The sequence below is a fragment of the Phascolarctos cinereus genome, unplaced genomic scaffold, assembly GCF_003287225.1.
Source record: "Phascolarctos cinereus isolate Bilbo 61053 unplaced genomic scaffold, phaCin_HiC Scaffold_5;HRSCAF=322, whole genome shotgun sequence".
NCBI lineage: Eukaryota > Metazoa > Chordata > Mammalia > Diprotodontia > Phascolarctidae > Phascolarctos > Phascolarctos cinereus.
Genome location: NW_027555958.1, coordinates 153,269,443 through 153,288,106, shown reverse-complemented (window position 1 = coordinate 153,288,106; position 18,664 = coordinate 153,269,443). Strand labels below are relative to the sequence as shown.

General features: G+C 35.0%; 1 protein-coding gene across 1 annotated transcript in view; it reads right to left on the bottom strand.

Moving 5' to 3' along the window:
- Positions 1 to 6,587: 6,587 nt before the first annotated feature.
- SEC63 (SEC63 protein translocation regulator) overlaps positions 6,588 to 18,664 on the bottom strand; it is a 70,944-nt gene continuing 58,867 nt past the window's right edge. Inside the window, exons 18-21 of the mRNA XM_021008087.2 lie at positions 18,176 to 18,277; positions 14,505 to 14,603; positions 9,231 to 9,335; positions 6,588 to 7,700 (exon numbers count right to left, since the gene is read on the bottom strand). Of these exons, the coding sequence (XP_020863746.1) occupies positions 7,557 to 7,700; positions 9,231 to 9,335; positions 14,505 to 14,603; positions 18,176 to 18,277 (450 nt within the window). The 3' untranslated portion in view covers positions 6,588 to 7,556. The remainder of the gene's footprint in view (positions 7,701 to 9,230; positions 9,336 to 14,504; positions 14,604 to 18,175; positions 18,278 to 18,664) is intronic.

Sequence of the window (18,664 nt, the reverse complement as noted above, 5' to 3'; positions counted from 1 at the left end):
GGAAAAGAATAAAAGGATCAACACGTAATGCTGAGGGCAATAATGAAAATAAATCACAGGTCTAGTGATTGTGTTGTCTCACTTATAAAAAGCCATCTCAATTATACACCCCCCCCACACCCCCCGCCGGGGCTAAAGGCAGGTATTGCACACACCCTCAATCTCTTCCTTTCCTTGAAGAAACTTGTAACCCTGTCTCCCTCTGCTGGAATGAAGAGGGAAACTTTTTCTGTTCCTTGAATAACGGTGCTAACATAAATGACTTTTGGACCCATTCCTGCCTACCATCATCCTCCTTGTAAAATTTAAACCTTATGTTGTGAATTTCAAGTGCTAAACAATTCCATTTGCAAATAGAGCCTGTTGTATTTCTACTGAATGGTTTAAATTCCCCACATTCTAAATCTATTACCTAAGGGTTTCCTAGGAGGTGGGTGAGAAGACTGTTTCTGCCACACTTACTAGATAGAAGGTGGATTAAAAACAACAGTAATCTGGCATAGATGTAGCCTTTAAAATTTACAAGCATTTTATAAATAGTTTGGAGATGTTTTCGAGCAGCAGGAGGGGATTAGTGAGATGATTAGGACTGCTTTTTTTTTTAGGATTATCAATTATCCTAACCCTCCATTATCAATCAAACAAAATTCATGAGGTCAGATGACATGATAAACACTATGAAAAAAATGGAAATTTATAGAATAAAGGAATTTCCAAACCCTGCCTAACAGATTACTTGTTGACAGGATTAATCGGAAATGAGATAGACTAAAACAGAAAAATCAATTAGGAATTTCTAAATAAGAGATTATCATAATAGATCAAGTGAACTGTAATGAGCGACTGAATTGTTTTTGTTGTTGTTGTTCACTTGTGTCCAACTCTTTGTGACCCCATTTGTGGTTTTATTGGCAAAGATACAGGAGTGGTTTGCCATTTTCTTCTCCAGCTCATTTTACAGATGAGAAAACTGAGACAAACAGGGTTAAGTGACTTGCCCAGGGTCATACAGCTAGTGTCTGAGGCTGAACTTCAACTCAGGTCTTCCTGACTTCAGGCCCATCATTCTATTGACTGTGCCACCTAGCTGCCCTATGAAATGTTGCAGAGGGAGAATCACTTAGTGATTACATGTCGGGGTTCAGAAAGAAAGAAGATGCAAAAATGACTCCCAGTTTGTAAACCAGGGTGACTGGAAAATAATGATGTCCTTAACAAGTTAAATTGAACAGTTTTTTGTATGAAGAAGATTAATGCAACTAGGTTAAGAAGGGAAGTGGTCAATGGAGCGAGGAAAGGAATCTTTGTTTCATACCTCTCTAACGGCCTGCTCTCCAAAGTAACTATCGATCAGGAAACCATTTCTCAGTAGGTAAGTGGTCAAAGGATATGAGCAATCCTCAAAAAAATTGCAAGCTCTCCATAAGCACATTAAAAAATGCTCCAAATCACTAATAAGAAAAATGCAAATCAACACAACCCCAGGGTTTCACCTCATACCCAGTAAATCGGCAAAAATGACAAAACCTGGGTATAGTTAATATTGGAGAAGTTCTGGGAAAACAGACATATTAATGTACTTGGGCAGTGAACTAGCCTGACAATTCAGGAAAGCAATTTGGAGTTATGGTAAGCAAGTAACCAAAATGTCTACCAGGAGCGGGGAACGTGTGGCCCTCTAGGTCCTGGGCGTAGCCTTTTGACTGAGTCCAAATTTTACAGAACCAATCCTTTTATTAAGGGGAGTTGTTCTGTGAAGTGTGGATTCAGTCAAGGGGCCACACTTGAGGATGTAGAGGGCCACATGTGGCCTCGAGGCTACAGGTTTCCTGTTCCTGATACTCTTTGACTCAGAGATTCCACAGAAAAAAAACATACCCTAAGAAAGGCCCCATATATACCAAAACTATAGCTGCATTTTTTTTGTGATAGCAAATAACTGGAAACAAAGTAAATGCCCACTGGTAGGAAAACAGCCAAACAAGCTAAGGCATATGAATGCAATGGAATATTACTGTGTTATAAGAAACTATGTAAATACATTAAATACAGAGAAGCATAGAAGATTTAACATAGACTGAAGCAAAGTGAAATAAGCAACCAGGGAAACAATATATACTGACTACAGTGTAAACAAATATATGTAAACAGAATGCTATGAAAATTATGACCAACTTTGGTTCCAAAGAGGAGATACAAGAAGGTTATCTTTCAACCTTCTCCTTTATAGAGGCATGGAACATCGTAATATAATGTCAGATTTTCTCAATGTGCTGGTTATTTTTGCTGAACTATTTCCCCACTTCTTTCTGGTTGATTGTTATAAGTGATTATTCTCTGGAAATGGAAGAGGGATACATTGGGAAATGTAGGTGATTTAAAAATCAATTAAGGCTTTGTTTTTAAAGAAACAACAAACATGAAGAACGTCAAATAATGAGAAGACTTGTATTAACTCACATGGAGCAAATAATGAACTATTTACACAATCATCACAATAACATAAACGAAGACAGCACTGAAAGACCAAGAACTCTGGTTGAAGCAGAAACCAATCTTGACTCCAGACAACTGGCCACTCATCAAACACTTTTTTTCTCTTGGCAAAGGGGTGGTGGCCTGCAGATATAGAATTGATGTATGTGCTGCCAGATACAGCCAATTGGTTGGTTTGTTTTGCTTAACAAATCTTGGTTACAAAGTGAAGCAGTCATTGGGAGATGGTATCGGTGTTAAAATAATAATAATAATAAATATCTAATTTTTAAAAAATAATTCACTGTTAACTTCTGGGGGCAAATATTATGTTTATGTCCTTATGTCCCAACACTTAAGAGATCATCTAGGCCCTTCCTATTGTGTTACCTCCAAATCTGATAAGCACATTGACTATGCCTTCTTCCAAGTCAGTGATAAAAATGTTCAACAGAATGGGAAAAAGATCAGACCATGCTGCCCTCCTCCTTTTCTCAAGGCATAGCACAAAAGAATTCTTTATAGTCTCATAATAATTAAAATCACCTTTTAAAGGATAAAAGGATATTTAACTTAGGACCTTAGAGATCTTCTTGTCTAACCTTGTAACTTTAAAGCTGAGGAAACCAAGGCCTAGAAAAGTTAGTGTTCACCCAACATCCCACTGACAGGAGACGCAGCATTCAAATGCTGGTCTTCTGACTCCAAATTCCATTCTACTATAAATATAGTTCCAAATCCACCTACATGTTATCATGTGGCCTGCATCTAATCCCTCCATCAACTCCACAATATAATGAGATTTCTCTCTCTATATATATATACACACATACACACACACACACACACATATATGTATATATATATATATATACACACACACATATATATATATATATATATATATATATATATATATATATATATATATATATAGGCCATGGGAAATTTAGGAGTACTTTCCTTGAAAACATGTTATTAATTTTTCCACATAACATAATCTTAAAGCAGTTAGAAAGAAAATTAAGTTTTAAAATTGATCACTTTGAAATTGATATGCATACAGAAAAAAATCTTGTAGATTCACTGTGCTAACAGAATAATATACAATGCTAGTATTTCAACTTTAATTCAATAAGCATTTATTAAGCAACTACTATGTGCTAGGTAGGCACTTTGTAGAGGCTGAACTACAAAGACAAACAGGAAATACTCCCTGCCCTCAAGGAGCTAACATTCTACTGGGGTACACAACATTTACACAGATAAGCAAATACCAAATTATACAAAAATATATACAAAGTAATCTGTGATAGAAGCATTAATAAATGGGAGAATCTGAAAAGATCACTTACAGGGGGTGGCACTTGAGCTGAGGCTTGAAGGGAAATGGGGATTCTAAATGTAGAGGTGAAAAGGAAGAGCATTTGCAGACATGATCTTCCTTGAAAAGGCACAGGCTCAAAGAGGAAGGAATGTCATTTCCAAGAAGCACAGAGTAGGCTAGTTTTGATGGAATGTTGATTGTATGAATGCAAGTAATGCGAAATCTGTCTGGAAAGACAGGTTGGAGCCAGACTAAGAAGGGCTTTAAATAAATACCGAACAGAAAAGTTAGTATTTTTATGCCAAAGGACATAGGGAGCCATTGGACCTTCTAGGTAGAGGAATGACAATGTTAGACTTCAACTCCAGATAGGTAACTTCCTATAACTTTATTTTAGATCATTTATACAGTAGGCACTTTGGAATTTCAACAGAATATGAAAAGACGGGAAATTGAGTTAAGGGAACTCATGCACAATCAATGTAACCTCACACAAAATGCATGACATTATAGTCACACCTTCTATGTATCCATATAGACTAAAGACAAATGTAGGAAAAAGTATGAACCCCATTTGTGGATAGGTTGATGGAAGGGAAGTACATTGGTTCAACGCCTTGCTAGAATATATCTGAAATCTCAAGATTGCAGATTCTCTTATTGTTCTTCCTAATACCAAACTACAATACGGGAAGAATCTATATGAATTGCTCATTGGAAGAAAGCATTCTTTTTAAAATAGTGGTTATACCACAGGATTAAGTAAATCCAGATAACTATAAGGAAAACTTTCCTGACATTATGTATTCAAAAAAAAATCCTTCAAGAAGTTAACATAGGAAAAACCAAGTGGATGAAGGCATATTGCCCAGATTGTGACTTACATTTGAAAAGAGTACCAAACTGAATTTTTCTATTAATGTAAATAGAATTGTAATGCCAAGCATTACAATTGTGATTACCAATTCAGATATCACAGATGAACAATGAGGGAAGCCAAGTTAAAGAAGGTCAAGTGAGTGCTAGATAGTATTTGGTAAATTGTCCAGTATTTTCAATAATCAAATGCAAAAGTCCTTTTAAAAAAGACTAATATTCTCCCAATGAACCACGGAACACCACGATTTTCAAAGAACCAAAACTGAAAGTAACCCAAAGAGCAGTAGAAAGAAGCATGATGGATATACATAAACTACCACACATTGTCACTTTTTAAAATAAGTGACATAAAATATGGTGAGGACATCTATGACTAGAAAAGGAGGTATGGGAACAAGAGATGGACCATTTGGGTTTTGCACTGGCATCAAGACCTAGACAAAGGCCCCCATCATGTTGGACATAGTCTGAGATTTTATGGAAGAACAAAAATCAGAAAGAATGATATATGGATGGTCTAAAGATCTACACTGGTAGAGGGAGTATCCACATCAATAAGACTGTGAATACATTCTAAAGGGTTAAGACAAGCTTTTATTTATTTTAGGCAGAGATATTTTAAAACACAAGAAATTTTTATGTGTTTGGGATGATTTAGATGTGATCTAGCTGGGGGAATGAACTAAATGACCTCAAAAATCACTTACAGTCCTAAGCATCTAAATCTAATATTGTCATCATTGTTATTCAAGTATTAAATAAGTCAAGAATTTATGAAAACATAAACAGACTAAGCTTCTAGCCAAAAAAGGTAAATTCCTGTATTGAGTAGAATTAGATTACTTAGGATGAATTTTAAAAATCCTTTAATATGGAGAGAGGGAGAAAAAGAGAGAAAGAGATGTTTGAAATACAATGCATCTTTCTTAAGCATTTTCTCTAGAAACTTTTTATACTTGTTCATTATTTTCTGGAGAAATAACTTGAGAAATTCCTTCTAGTCCCTAGCTATCTTTCAGGTTTCCCAAACAACCTATTTAATTTTGTCTGCTTCAAAATAGAACCCTACACATTATTCTGTGTGCCACTAACTAAAAATTTCATAACTTAGGGTCAACTTTTTCCAAAGACGAGCTTGAATAGCAGTTGCCTACTGCATACTCTGAATGTAGAGAAAAATCAGTCCTAAAATAATGTACATCTTCTACTTCAGAGAATTAAGTACAGTACAAAGCAAACTCAGGGCAACACAACTTGTCAATTGCCAAGAATTGCTTGCAAACAGTGCTAAAAAGTAAAAAGAAACAAAAGATTTTCTTCCTTTGACTAATTTGGTATGAAATGTTAAAGTCTGAATTTAAAACCAAAAAACACCCCAATTCATATTTAGGTCACTTTCAAATTTTATTTCCAACTACTGCAATAAACAACAAAAATACCATGCAATTTTGCATGTAAAGTGGCAATCTTCTGTAGTAAACAAGGTCAGAAATACTCTATTCTGTCCTACAGATGTTTCTGATAACACAGGATTATAATTCCTCTATATGACAAAATGTCAAAATCAAATCTTATTTAGTATTGCAGATTTGTGGTTCCTCACTATCTAGTACTAAAAGTATTTATCTTACCACTCTGGTTGATGTGTATTAATCTCTACATTTTGTAACCACTAAAAACTATTACCTTTACAGGTCGTATTGTGCCTGGAGACCAGAGATAGATGAAGGATAATACCAACTCATGTTAGCTTTTTTTTCTTATACTGTACAGAAATACCAATAACTTCAGCATTTTTGTACAATGTTGTAAACAAATACTTAACTGGAAAAATAAAAGCATGTACTCCCCCTACGTATAAACCATTTCTAGGGGTAAAAAAGATAAACACCATTACAAATGCAAACTGAGTCAAATGTCTGGTTTATTGATAGGAATTCAAAATGAATACAAAAGATGTCTCCTTTGCATGTTGTGTTTTCTCCTTAAAAGATTTCTGACAGAGTCAGGTAGATTAAAAACTAAGAATGTCTTTCAGCTTTTATACTGTACCTTTGACAAAAGGTATAATAATAGGTAAGCCACCAACATCAGATAACATATGGTCCCATAGTCATTTTTAGACAAACAGCTTATCAAAAAAGATTAGATCTTGCATTGATCTGCTGAAATAGAGGCTTAAAAATGTCTTAAGCCATTAAGAGCATTTTATGACACAGTCAATAATTTTTTATAATTTGTATGAGTATCTTGGGCAATTAAGAAAAGGCAAATCCCAAAATGTGGCCCTCTACATGTGGAATGTGCTTCCTAAGAACAGGACATGAACTGATAATCAGAACAAGTAAAAACAAAGAGATTTAAAGCTATTAATGGAGCTGTTATAACATTCTCCTATCAGTGAAAAATATTGAGAAAATAAGTAACAGTTTACCAAGATTATAACTTGTGCAGATGGTACCTAAAAGATGTTTACTTTTCTAAAAAATAAAGTTGACTGCAGAAAGTTACTCATTGAGATTTTTTTCATGGTACTTCTTCTTTTATTGGGACCACAGACTGATAAGACGATACATAGCCCACACTTTTGGACAGTTATAATAAAAAAGATTTATTATCATTGTTGAAATAAATGCACCATCCCACAGTTAAAAGGCTTAAATAAGCCACAAGCATTTTCTAGGTTGTACCCATGGCAAAATATTGCTAGACCTCCACTGGCAAGTTACATAATGCACTCATACTGGGCAAAGAAACTAAACAACTCTCCTCAACAACACTTCTGCACTGTGTTTCTGGTTTACTGTACAGTTCCATCATAACAGCAAAGAGTTTGCAAATATGTGCAAATAGTGTAGTCAGTTCAGAGTATTGTTTAGTCATCATCATCTTCTTCCTCTTCTTCTTCTTCAAAACTATCTTCAAAGCCCTCACTATCTTCCTGGTCTTCATCTCCCTCTATTGTTGTATCCCACTGTGGGTGATTTTCTGGCACTGGCTTAGCTTCATGAACTTCCAACTGCAAAAGAAAGTTTGAGTGTTGAAATTATCATTTTTATTAATAACAAATGATAGGTGATACTTACAGACAGTATTTTATAGCTTACAAGGCACTTGATATCTATTATTTCATTTGTTCCTTACATACAGCAAATAGAAAGTCAGGAGACCTGAGTTACAATCTTAGCTCTAACATATACCAGAAATATGACCATAAGCCATCATTTCTCCAAAGAACACTCAGCTTTGAATTTTCAATTTTCCTTTGAATCTCAGCCACGGTCTAAATTTGGATGTGGAAAACTGAAGAAGACTTTGTACGCTCTTTCCCCAGGACATACACAATGACTGTATTTATTTTTCAGTATCTTTTGAATACATTTTTATAAATACTGTCTTGTATACCTGTGGCACACAACTGGGAGGCAAAGGAAGATGATCTTTTGTGCCCAGCCCTGTTTGCCCTTGAATACCCAATCAGTTCTATGCCTTCTAATAGTTCAGAAGTCAACGCCTGCATTATAAATTAGAATGACTTCTGCAGCAAAGGGGCAGCTCTAGCAATAAACCGAGTCCTAGTGGGCATGTGCTTCAGGTTGCTATGTTCCTCATCAGAGAAAGGAAACTTCAGAATGTCAAAGTCTAAGATGAGGTCATCAAAAGTAGTTTATGCAGGAGTGAAGAATAAACTTTTCTAAAGGTATGATTAATCTGTCCTCAGCTCCTGCCTCCGCCTCCAGCAGGTATTCATTCTACAATAATTCCTTCAGGTAAACATCCAACCTCTACTTGAACAATTACAGCAAGAGGGGATAATTTTATATCCCATTCCACTTTAGGCCAACTTAATTTTTTTAATTGAAACAAAATTTATCTCCTTGTAATTTTAACTCACTGGAACTAGTTTTGCCCTCTGGAGCAGAATAGGGCTAAATACTCTTTCACATGATAGCCCTCCAAATACTTTAAGACAGCTAGACAACTATCATCACCAAACCTAACTCCATCACACACCACTCCCAAGTAGTCTCTTCTCTAGACTAAGCATTCCCAATTATTTAAGGTCTTCCTCATATGGCATGGCTTTGAGAACTTTCACTTTGTTCTAGTTACTTTCTTCTGGACATCTTCCAATTTGTCACTACTGCTTTGCAAGTGTGACACTCAGAAGTGAACATAACACACCAGGTGTGGTCAAATCAGTGCAAAGTACAACATAACTCTTACTCTAGTCACTATACTTCTGTTAAAACAGCCTAAGGTTTTCATTAACTTTTCTCAAAATCCTTTCATACTGCTATTTCAGAGGGTCTTCAGTTGGCTTGTCAATTCAAGCTTTTAAATTGTTACAAATCTTAATATTAACCTTCAAGAGAAGTATTTTATTCTTAAAAACACACCAGCCCATAATACAATCTACACATAAAAACATTTGATGAACTCTTTCCTATCCCATTATTTACTTCTATAAACTAAAGATAGCTTAATCAAATAATTATTCAAACCAAGAAATAGGCAATACATTTACTGAATGGTCTTTAATTCCTACCTTCAATGGCTTAATCTGGTCCAAACCCATATAGGAATCTGATCTTAGATACACTGTATACTGATAATTTCCGGGTTTTCCTGGAGCAGGGAACTTCAGTTCTACCTAAAAGATAAATTTGTTAACTTCAGAGTAATAATCCTTGGCTCTTACAAGTCTTAAATCAAGCCTAACAGTTGCTGTTTCTCTAGTACTATAACGTTTACAAAATAAAATACTTAAATGCATGATCACACGAGCTTCATAACAGCTCTGTAAGGTAGGTACTACAGGCATTATTAAACCCAATTTTACAGTTGAGGAAATAGGCAGAGAGGTTAAATAACTTGTTCACTGACACACAGAGAAGTAAGTGATGGAGACTGTATGTAAAGAAGTTTTTCCTGATTAAGTCCAATACTCCCTTCATTGCCTCTCAATACAAAATAATACATAAACCAAAAAGAAACCAACCCAGGGAAGCTGAGACCATTTATTCGTATTCCCATGATTTTTAATGCAACAGAGAGAAACTGCTACAAGGGATCCAATTATATGTTGGCATTTTCAAAATAATAGCTTTCATTTAAGAGGAATTTTGAAGATGAATCCAAGACTTTGAAAGGTCTCTGAAAAAATTTATTATTTGGTATAATGTATGTAGGATTTACAGAAATCACAATAGTGTGTGGAAGTTAATCACTATATTGGCTGAGTGGGTAAAGAAAACGGAGACACTTTTTCCTTATCTCACTTCTAAATGGCTCACTGACAAGGTTAGGTAGAGGCTTTTTCTGGTGGCCAAGAAAATAGCTATTTTACCTAATGAATATATGCAGGGATAATGTAAATTTTTACTACCCAAACCATTTAGAAACACGTAGAATAAGAAAGTCATAAGCCAGAAAGACAGAGGAGTTAATGGATAGGGGTCAGAGAAAAGGAACAATGATTCCCTTACATACAATCTTAGTTTGAGTAAATATCTGCCTTTTAACTCCTTTCTGGAATTTGAAAGCCAAATGATCTGCTATATAAACTATTCCACCATCTATCATTGTGGCCATACAGAGAAATAATTCTATCATGATATCAGCGTAATCACAACTAGCTTCTCATAGCTTCTTAAAATTACTGAATATTAATATATTGCTAAAAAAAAGGTTCCAAAGACCTTAGGGTTGTACCAGGATTTAAAAACTTTTTTAAGTAAAAAGGTAAAAATTTCCTTAGATGCTCCTTCTGTTCAAGTTATAGGATGGCATTAAAGAGAAATCTTGGCCAAGGCAAGGAAAAGAATCCTATTTTCGTCTGGGCATATTTTTACCTTTTGTGATTTGGTCCCACAAAAAAGGTTGCTTATATCACGTGTTCTGGTTTTGTTTTTTTTTTAATTAAGGTCAGGGCATGGTAGCTTGCCTATTCCATTTTGACAATATATGTCTACTATTTAAATGTGTGACATCAATATATCCATGTGAATCTGGTCTATGAATGTGGAATTAAATTGCTTTATTCATTTCAAAATTTAAAAACAAAAGTTAAGGCTTTGCAGGACATGAAAACAATAGCAGAGAGTATCTGAAGATATGAGTAATCAAAACATAAAGCTCATGTGGGGGAAAAAACAAGTATATTTTTAAACTGGACCTTCATTATTTATTACTAAATTGATTTGGTTGCAACAATGCAAATTTGCATGTCACTTTTGCTTCTGGCCAGGGTAACTATTATAATGTTCAACTCTAATAACTAGAAGAAGATAAAGTTTAAAATATTTGGTCTTTATTATAAATTGTTTGTGTATATCTTTAATGAAAATACAGGCATGTGAACATCACACAAGTATCTGACCCAATATGTCAAAGAGAAAATTTGACAAATGTTATCATAATTTATAAGCTTCAGTCACTAAATTTTGCTTTTCCATCCTAATTAATCTGAATTCTACACTGGTATATCACATATATAATAAATTAACTTAGGCATTTGGGGCTTTTTAAAAAGGCTACCCCAAACTGAGTTTTGTTAATTCTAACTAAAAGAATCCATGATTCTGGAATTCAATTGTTTGGCGACATCAACAGTGGAAGTATACCTGATTAATATTAGTAAAGACAGAAATATGCCTCCCCTTTTTTTAATGTAATGCTATTCTTTGTGATAGTTTAAAGTGTAATTACTATGAAATTTAAAACTGGTAAATGGGCATGAAGATTTACTCCATGTGAATAATACAGGTACTTACTGAATGTAATGTGCTTATTGGGAATGTGAAATAATTGGCATTTACAAGATTAACTACTATGCTTAGACCTTAAAATGTCATAGATCTGTGCCACTGCTGGCTGGAAATGAATTTAAAAAGAAATCAGTGTACTTGTGACTGCAGAACATTATCCTAGGAAGCAGCATACAATCTGTGATTTGATGAACTTAGTTAAGTCACCAACAGAATCACTCTTCAATCACTTTCTTAAAGACCCAGAGATCATGAAGAATACATGAAATTCAAAATAAGACTAATTTCCTACTATTCCTTAATTTATTCTTGTTCCTAAGCTAATTTTTAAAAGTTAGTGGGGTATTTTTCTGTGACTGATGAAACTGTTTATAAATTATGCCATTTCAACACGGAATTTGAGGATGTACTGTTTTTAAAATATATTTTTTAGGACAGATCTAGTATAACAAAGCAAGGTGGGGGGGGCAAACTCAAGAAGGAAAGGAAAACACTGACAGTTCAGAAAATAAGGGGAAAAGGTAAAGTGATAAGCTACCATACCAAAGTAAGGAGGAATCAGAAATTAATGAAATTAAGGTAAACTGGAAATTAATCAACATAAACCCAGGGCTTTGAAAACCTTTCAGCACTAGAATGACCTAAGCTGCCTAGCAATAGCAAGCAAGCTACTGTTTCCAAAAGCAGTTGAATCCAGTATAACCCTACGTGCTAGTCATCCAAGACAATGTAAAAGATGCTTTTGTTGTTTTAAAGCCTCAGTCTTTATGATGATATGCCTATGCACCCTTGATTTGGACCTTTATACTATTCTTCACTAAAGGGGTCCAAGAGTTTCTGTGGAACAAGCAGGCAGTTTCAGCAAAGCAAAGAAGACAGCCTTGGCATGCCCTTACTATTTACAGAAGGCAATGACACTTTGAAAGTTCTTATAGAGAGGAATGTTGGAATTAATAATAGACAATTTAAAAAAGGCATCCCTCTGACAGTAGATACTCACTGATAAGAGAAGCAACAATACAACACAGCTGGAACAAATTCCATGAGGATATGTGGAATGGGAAGACTAATGACAAATGTATGCAGAAGTACTTTTTTTTTTACAGCCATGCTATTTAATTAGTAAGGTTCTTAATAATAAAATAATAATGGTATACCAACGTTTGCATCCGTAAGATGCAATAAGATTTGCTATTCACTATTTCTAATCATTTCAAGTTTCCTGGAGGAGTGAAGGATGGTAAGAGGTTAACATCTTCCTCTACAAGTTTGCTTTGGGCATCAAACATCACAACATTATGTACATTTCATTCAAATTAAAGCACTAGGAAGAACTCTTAAAAATGCTTTCAAATTAAGATACATGGAGGTAAAGGGCATATTAATCAGAGCACTATACCAAAATAAAGATAAAAGAACCTCTACCATCATTAATGTAAAGCAGGTTCTGGACAACCAAGACACACTTATTAAACTCTCAAACAGAAAATGGTTAAAAGTAATTGGGATAAGTTTGTTTGCAAAACAGGAAAGAAGGTAATCAGAAGAGAGATTTAGAGCAGTCATACTAAACTGGAAAGATAAAAGCCCTTGTTGTACAATGTAAAAATCTGGCAGGCTGGGGAAGCTAGGTGGCACAGTGGATAGAGCTCCGGCCTTGGAGTCATGAGGACCTGAGTTCAAATCCGGTCTGGACCTTGGGCAAGTCACTTAACCCTGATTGCTAGCAAAAAGGAAGGGGTAAAGAAGAGAACCTGCACTAAATGATCTGTAAGGTCCCCTCTAGCCCTGACCTATGAGCCTGGGCAATGAGAGTCCAATGCACCAAACTCTTTACATCTAACCCAGGTCTACTTCACAGGGAATATAGACTACCAGATGACACAGTGGACCAGCCTTTGATACTTACTCAGCTGTGTGACCCTGCAGTCACTAAACACATCTGAATCGGTTTCCTCATCTATAAAATGAGGATAATAACAGCACCTGCCTCCCAGGGTTGTTGTGAGGATCAAATGAGAGAATAATTATAAAGCATCTACAGTGCCTAGGACATAGTGAGTGCTATACACATGTTAGTTATTATTATTAGTAAGATCAGAACAGATAAAAAGTGGGAAATCTCATGCTGCCCATAAGAAATTACTAATTTAACTCTTTAAACCAGTACACGATCCTTATTCTAGACACACACACACCGCTTTCTCAAAATTAATGTTAAAATTGATATTTGCGTTACCAAGGAACAGCCAATGAGCTAACGTGATATTCTGAGCACTAAACAAAACAGCAATAAAACATTTCAAACATCTTACCACTCAGTTAAAAAATGAGAGAAAGTTGTTTTTCAATGAAGAATTAACACTAGAGATGTAACAAAACCATCCCCAGGCCTTACTCCTCTTTCCTAGTCCTCTATACAAAGGCAAACTAAGAACACCTTTCCTAGGGAGTATAACATATAAGAAGGAAGATTGTAGAGGCAGTGGAAAGCAATTATATCCTTAAATATCCAAAGACAAAATATTTTTTGCCACAATTGTCCATTAGTCAAGATAAATGTATCAATGTATCAAACATAACAATGTCAGTACAAAAGTATTTCTTGTTTATTTTCTCAGATTCTATTCTTAAGTAATTCAAAGAGGGAAAAAACATTTATTTTTTAAATAGAATCCTTAAATATTGAGCAACAGATCAGTGGGGGGGGGAAACCCTGTAAAATTTGTAGACAACGCAATTCCTGAAAAGGAGAAATACATAAAATTGTATTTTCTTTAGCATTAAAATATCCAAACTGCAAAAATTTTGAAAAGCAAATGTTAAAAAGATTGTCTATTAAACTCTGATAATCTATCACACACAAATCTTAACTGAAGGCAAAAGATTTTGCTTCCATGGAAAAACCAAGAGATATTCTAGAGAAAAAATGATTTGGGGGGGGTGTGCAAGGGAAATAAACATAAAATGTTAAGGTCAGAAAGAAAAAGAACAGTGCTACTATATACATACATATGTCACAAATATTGAAATGGTATTATGCAATTAATTACCTCTTCCATATCTTTTAATGTGCACACATGGTATGGCATAGATATCAATGTTTGTTCCTTCCTATCTGCAATATAAAGCCACCACCACTCTTGTTTTTCCTATGGAGGGGAAGAAGAAAAAGTCCTATAAATTATTAGGAAAAAACCAACAGCTTTACATTAAAGGGGAAGGTTGTATGGAAGTAGGGGAAAGTGGGAAGAAAGGTATATCGCAAAGGGACTACAACACAAAAAACCAAAAAGCATCAATAAAAATTTCAAAACCAACTTAACTAGATGAATTTAGAATATCAGAAATATTTATGTCATAATCAGATGATTGGCAAACACTTGTAAAAGAAAAAGTACAAAAGATATAGTTCCCTTATCTGGAAAGCTCATTTATCAGAGAACCAAGAATCAAAAAAGTAAACCAAAAGGACTCTAAGCAGTCAAAATATGTAATCAATTTAAAAAAAGTATTTATTAAGCACTTACTATGTGCAAGGCACTATGCTAAGTAAGCACTGGGGATACAAAGAAAGGTAAATACAATGACTGCTCTCAAGGAACTCACTTTATAGTAGGAAAGACAACACATAAATTACTGGGCATGCAAGACACGAATACGTACCAAGTAGATGGGAGGTAATCTCAGAGGAGAAGACACTATTTATTAGCTGCTGGGAAGGGGGGGGGATTGGTAATGTCTAGAGAGGGGTGGAGAAATAGTACACAGTTCAGAGGACTGATCAAGAAAAGGTATTATGAGAATCACAGTTACAGAACTTCAGGGTTGGAAGGGACCTCAGTCATCTAGTCCAACCTATACCTGATTTAATATCCAAATTGAAGGAGAAATCACTTTGAGATGAGGAGGTCAAGGAAAGGTTCAAGGAGGAAGTGGCACTAGAGTATTTCAAAAGGTGGGGAGGGGAAGTGACAGAAATCTATTACAGGAAGAAGAGTCATCACAAGCAAAAGTACACAGAAGACTGGAGAAAGCAGGATAAACAACGATCAAATGAGCTTCAAGATAGAAAAGTGAACATTCATAGGAGGGTCTGCTCACCACCACCATACTTACTCTTACTCTACACACCAACCTAACAAGTTTTTTACTGCCTGGTTTTTTAACCCAAAGCAGAGGAAAAGGAACTTGCTACAGGAAGGTAGAGATAGCAGTAAGAAGTCCCAGCTGACAGCAGGATGGGATACGTAGACACAACAGCTTGGAAAGTACTGTGTCAAGTGTCCTACAGAAACAGTAGTAAACAGCTGAATAAAGCTCAATGGGTTCTAAGGGAATCAATGTGTTATAAAACAGTTCAATAACCGATGTTTATAATGAACTTCAATCATCAAGAAAAGTTTAAAATTCAGTATTGTCTGTTTAAAAATAAGGAACAATAAGAAATGATGAACAGGCTGACTTCAGAAAAACCTGGAAAGACTTATATGGTCTGATGCTGAGTGAAGTGAGCAGAACCAAGAGGACTTTGTACACAATAACAGCCACGTTATGCAATAACTAATATTGTTAAACTGAACCTTCTCAGCATTGTGAGGATCTAAGACATCTCCAGAGGCCTCGGGATGGAAAATGCTGTCCACATCCAAAGAAAGAACTATGGAAGTTGAATCGTTATCACTTATTTTTACCTTCTGTTGAGTTTTGTTTCATCTTTCTGATGGTTCCTCCTATTGGTTTTAATTTTTACTTACAACTTCGCTAATGTGAAAATATGTATCATGGGTATGTAAATGTAAAGCCTATATCAGACTGTGTGCCGTCTTGGGGAGTGTGGGGGGGGAGGAAGGGGGAGAAAAATTCTCAACTCAAAAGCATATGGAAGTGATTGTTAATAAATTAATAAAATTTTTAAAAAATAAAAAAATAAAAATAAAAATAAGGAACAAGATAACAGATTTTCCCTCTAAAATGATAAAGGGTTTTTTTTAAGTCTTCTGTTTAATGGTGCAAATCTTCAGCTATCCAGAATGACCCAAGCACCTGGAATGTTCTCCCACTCCCACTGCCTGTATCTGTTTAAATCCTCCCCATCCTTCAAAGCTCAGCAAAAACGGTACCTTTCATTATGTATTCTAGACTCCTCTCCCAACAAGGAAGCACATGTTCTTCTCTCAATTTCAGTAAAATGTAAATTCCCCCCCACACACTTTTGTTATGGCACAGACCACATTACGCCTAGCAGTACAGTCACATGAGCACCGGGTTTATCTCCCCTACTACAATATAAGCTCCCTGAAGACTGTCCTTTGCATGCAGTAGTACTCCATAAATGTTTGCTGAAAAATGAACCTCATTTTTTAGGAAAAGATTATGATTTTTAAATTACCACAAGAATTATCATCAGATCACAGTTTTATCTTACAAGAGTCAACAATTGGTTACAATTAGAGTCTTTCAAAATAATCACCTAATTTCAAAAGAAAAACTATCTTAAGATGCCTCCCCTTTTATATTTTATATTAAATTATATATTTCATATAAAATTCCACATGACTAAGACATATGACAACATAAACTAAGGCAAATTATTGTCCTAATATTAAAATACATTATACTTATGACCATATAAAACTGATGATCACCAAGGAAAAAATACCTGAGTTCTCTTATGTACAGAACCCTCACCATAGCCCTAAATTAACACAAATTTCTTATGTATTATACTTCACTTGAAGGAGCAAGAACACGAAGTTAATTTAACATGTTAATTTTGTATAGTGAAGAGTATATTCCATTGTCAGATTTTTGTCAGAAACATCACTTCTAGAGACAGAACTAAAATAAAAGACATGTTTCAAGATGTAGATTCCACCTCCCCTTTAAAGAGTTGAGAAATCTGCTCCCTGTGACAATCTCAGCAAGACTTCCTTCCCAGAAGAACTTCATTTAAAGAAATTTTGTGAAAGGAGGATCCATTAATGGAGGTCAATGCTTTCATGAATACACAGAGATATTCCATAACTAAATATTTGCATTTTAAAATATTAGGGATCCTGATCCTACTGTTGATACATTAACTATAAATGAATTTTAGCTACATGGCCAGATTCAAAATAAGATTCACATAGCAAAACTAAGAATATTTAGTCCCTAAATTTTCCAAACCTCCCCGGTGAATTTCACCTGAGAAATGACTACCCTCATATTTTGGCCAAAGCACTAATGGCCTATGAAGAGAGGATCTGAATCCTGTGAGTAAAAAGTAAGTATAGAAGCTATCTGAGAAATCCTATAAACGAACACCTCCCTGCCAAGCTTCATTTATTAGATCTAAGGTGCTAGCTCATGAATTTAACAATAACAACAAAAAAAAGTTCCTTAATATACTTCACAAAGTTTTTCCCATTGAATTTAGGAACACACTCTAAATAAAAATCAAGAAAAAGCATCCACAGATAACAGTCTCAAAGGGATGGGCCTCCACTCCTTTATAATCTCCTTTTATAATCGAGCACCCAGCCCCAAAGAATTGTTACATAAATGATAAAAGATATCACTTGTGAGCCTTTTTAATCCAATCACTGTGGTCCCTACACCAGAACTCATCAAGACTACATTCATTAGCATAAAGCACAGAAAACATACAAACTGAAATACTGAAGAAAAGGGGGGAAAAAACCATAACCTTGAAAAAAACTACTGTCTGTATACCACTCACCTCAGGAAAGTAAAGACTGTAAACAGGGTGTGTAATCTTTGATTTGGTTTCCAGCAGAGCTCTCTCCTTCCGCTGTATACTTTGTTGTAATTCTTGCCACTCCTATTTAAATAAATGACAAATCATTTTACTGTTAAATCAGGCAATGAGGCTAACATAATATATTCTCTTAAATAAGTCATTCTACTCTGAGGCCTACATAATATATACTTTACCTCTTTCTATGAATTAAAGCAACAACCCCACCCCATATTTGCAAATCCTAAAAAAAAAATACTGTTTCTGTTTATATGTGTCCACATTTCAGTTGTGCTGTTAATTGTAGTTTCATGTTAGTACATAATGCATATTGTATATAATTATATGCCTTGCTCCCAACTTCTCATTATATCCCTCAATAATCTTTTCTTTTTTAAAAATGTATGCAACATACCCTTTGATCCAGCAATAGCACTTCTAGGGCTACATCCCAAAGAGATCAAACAAATG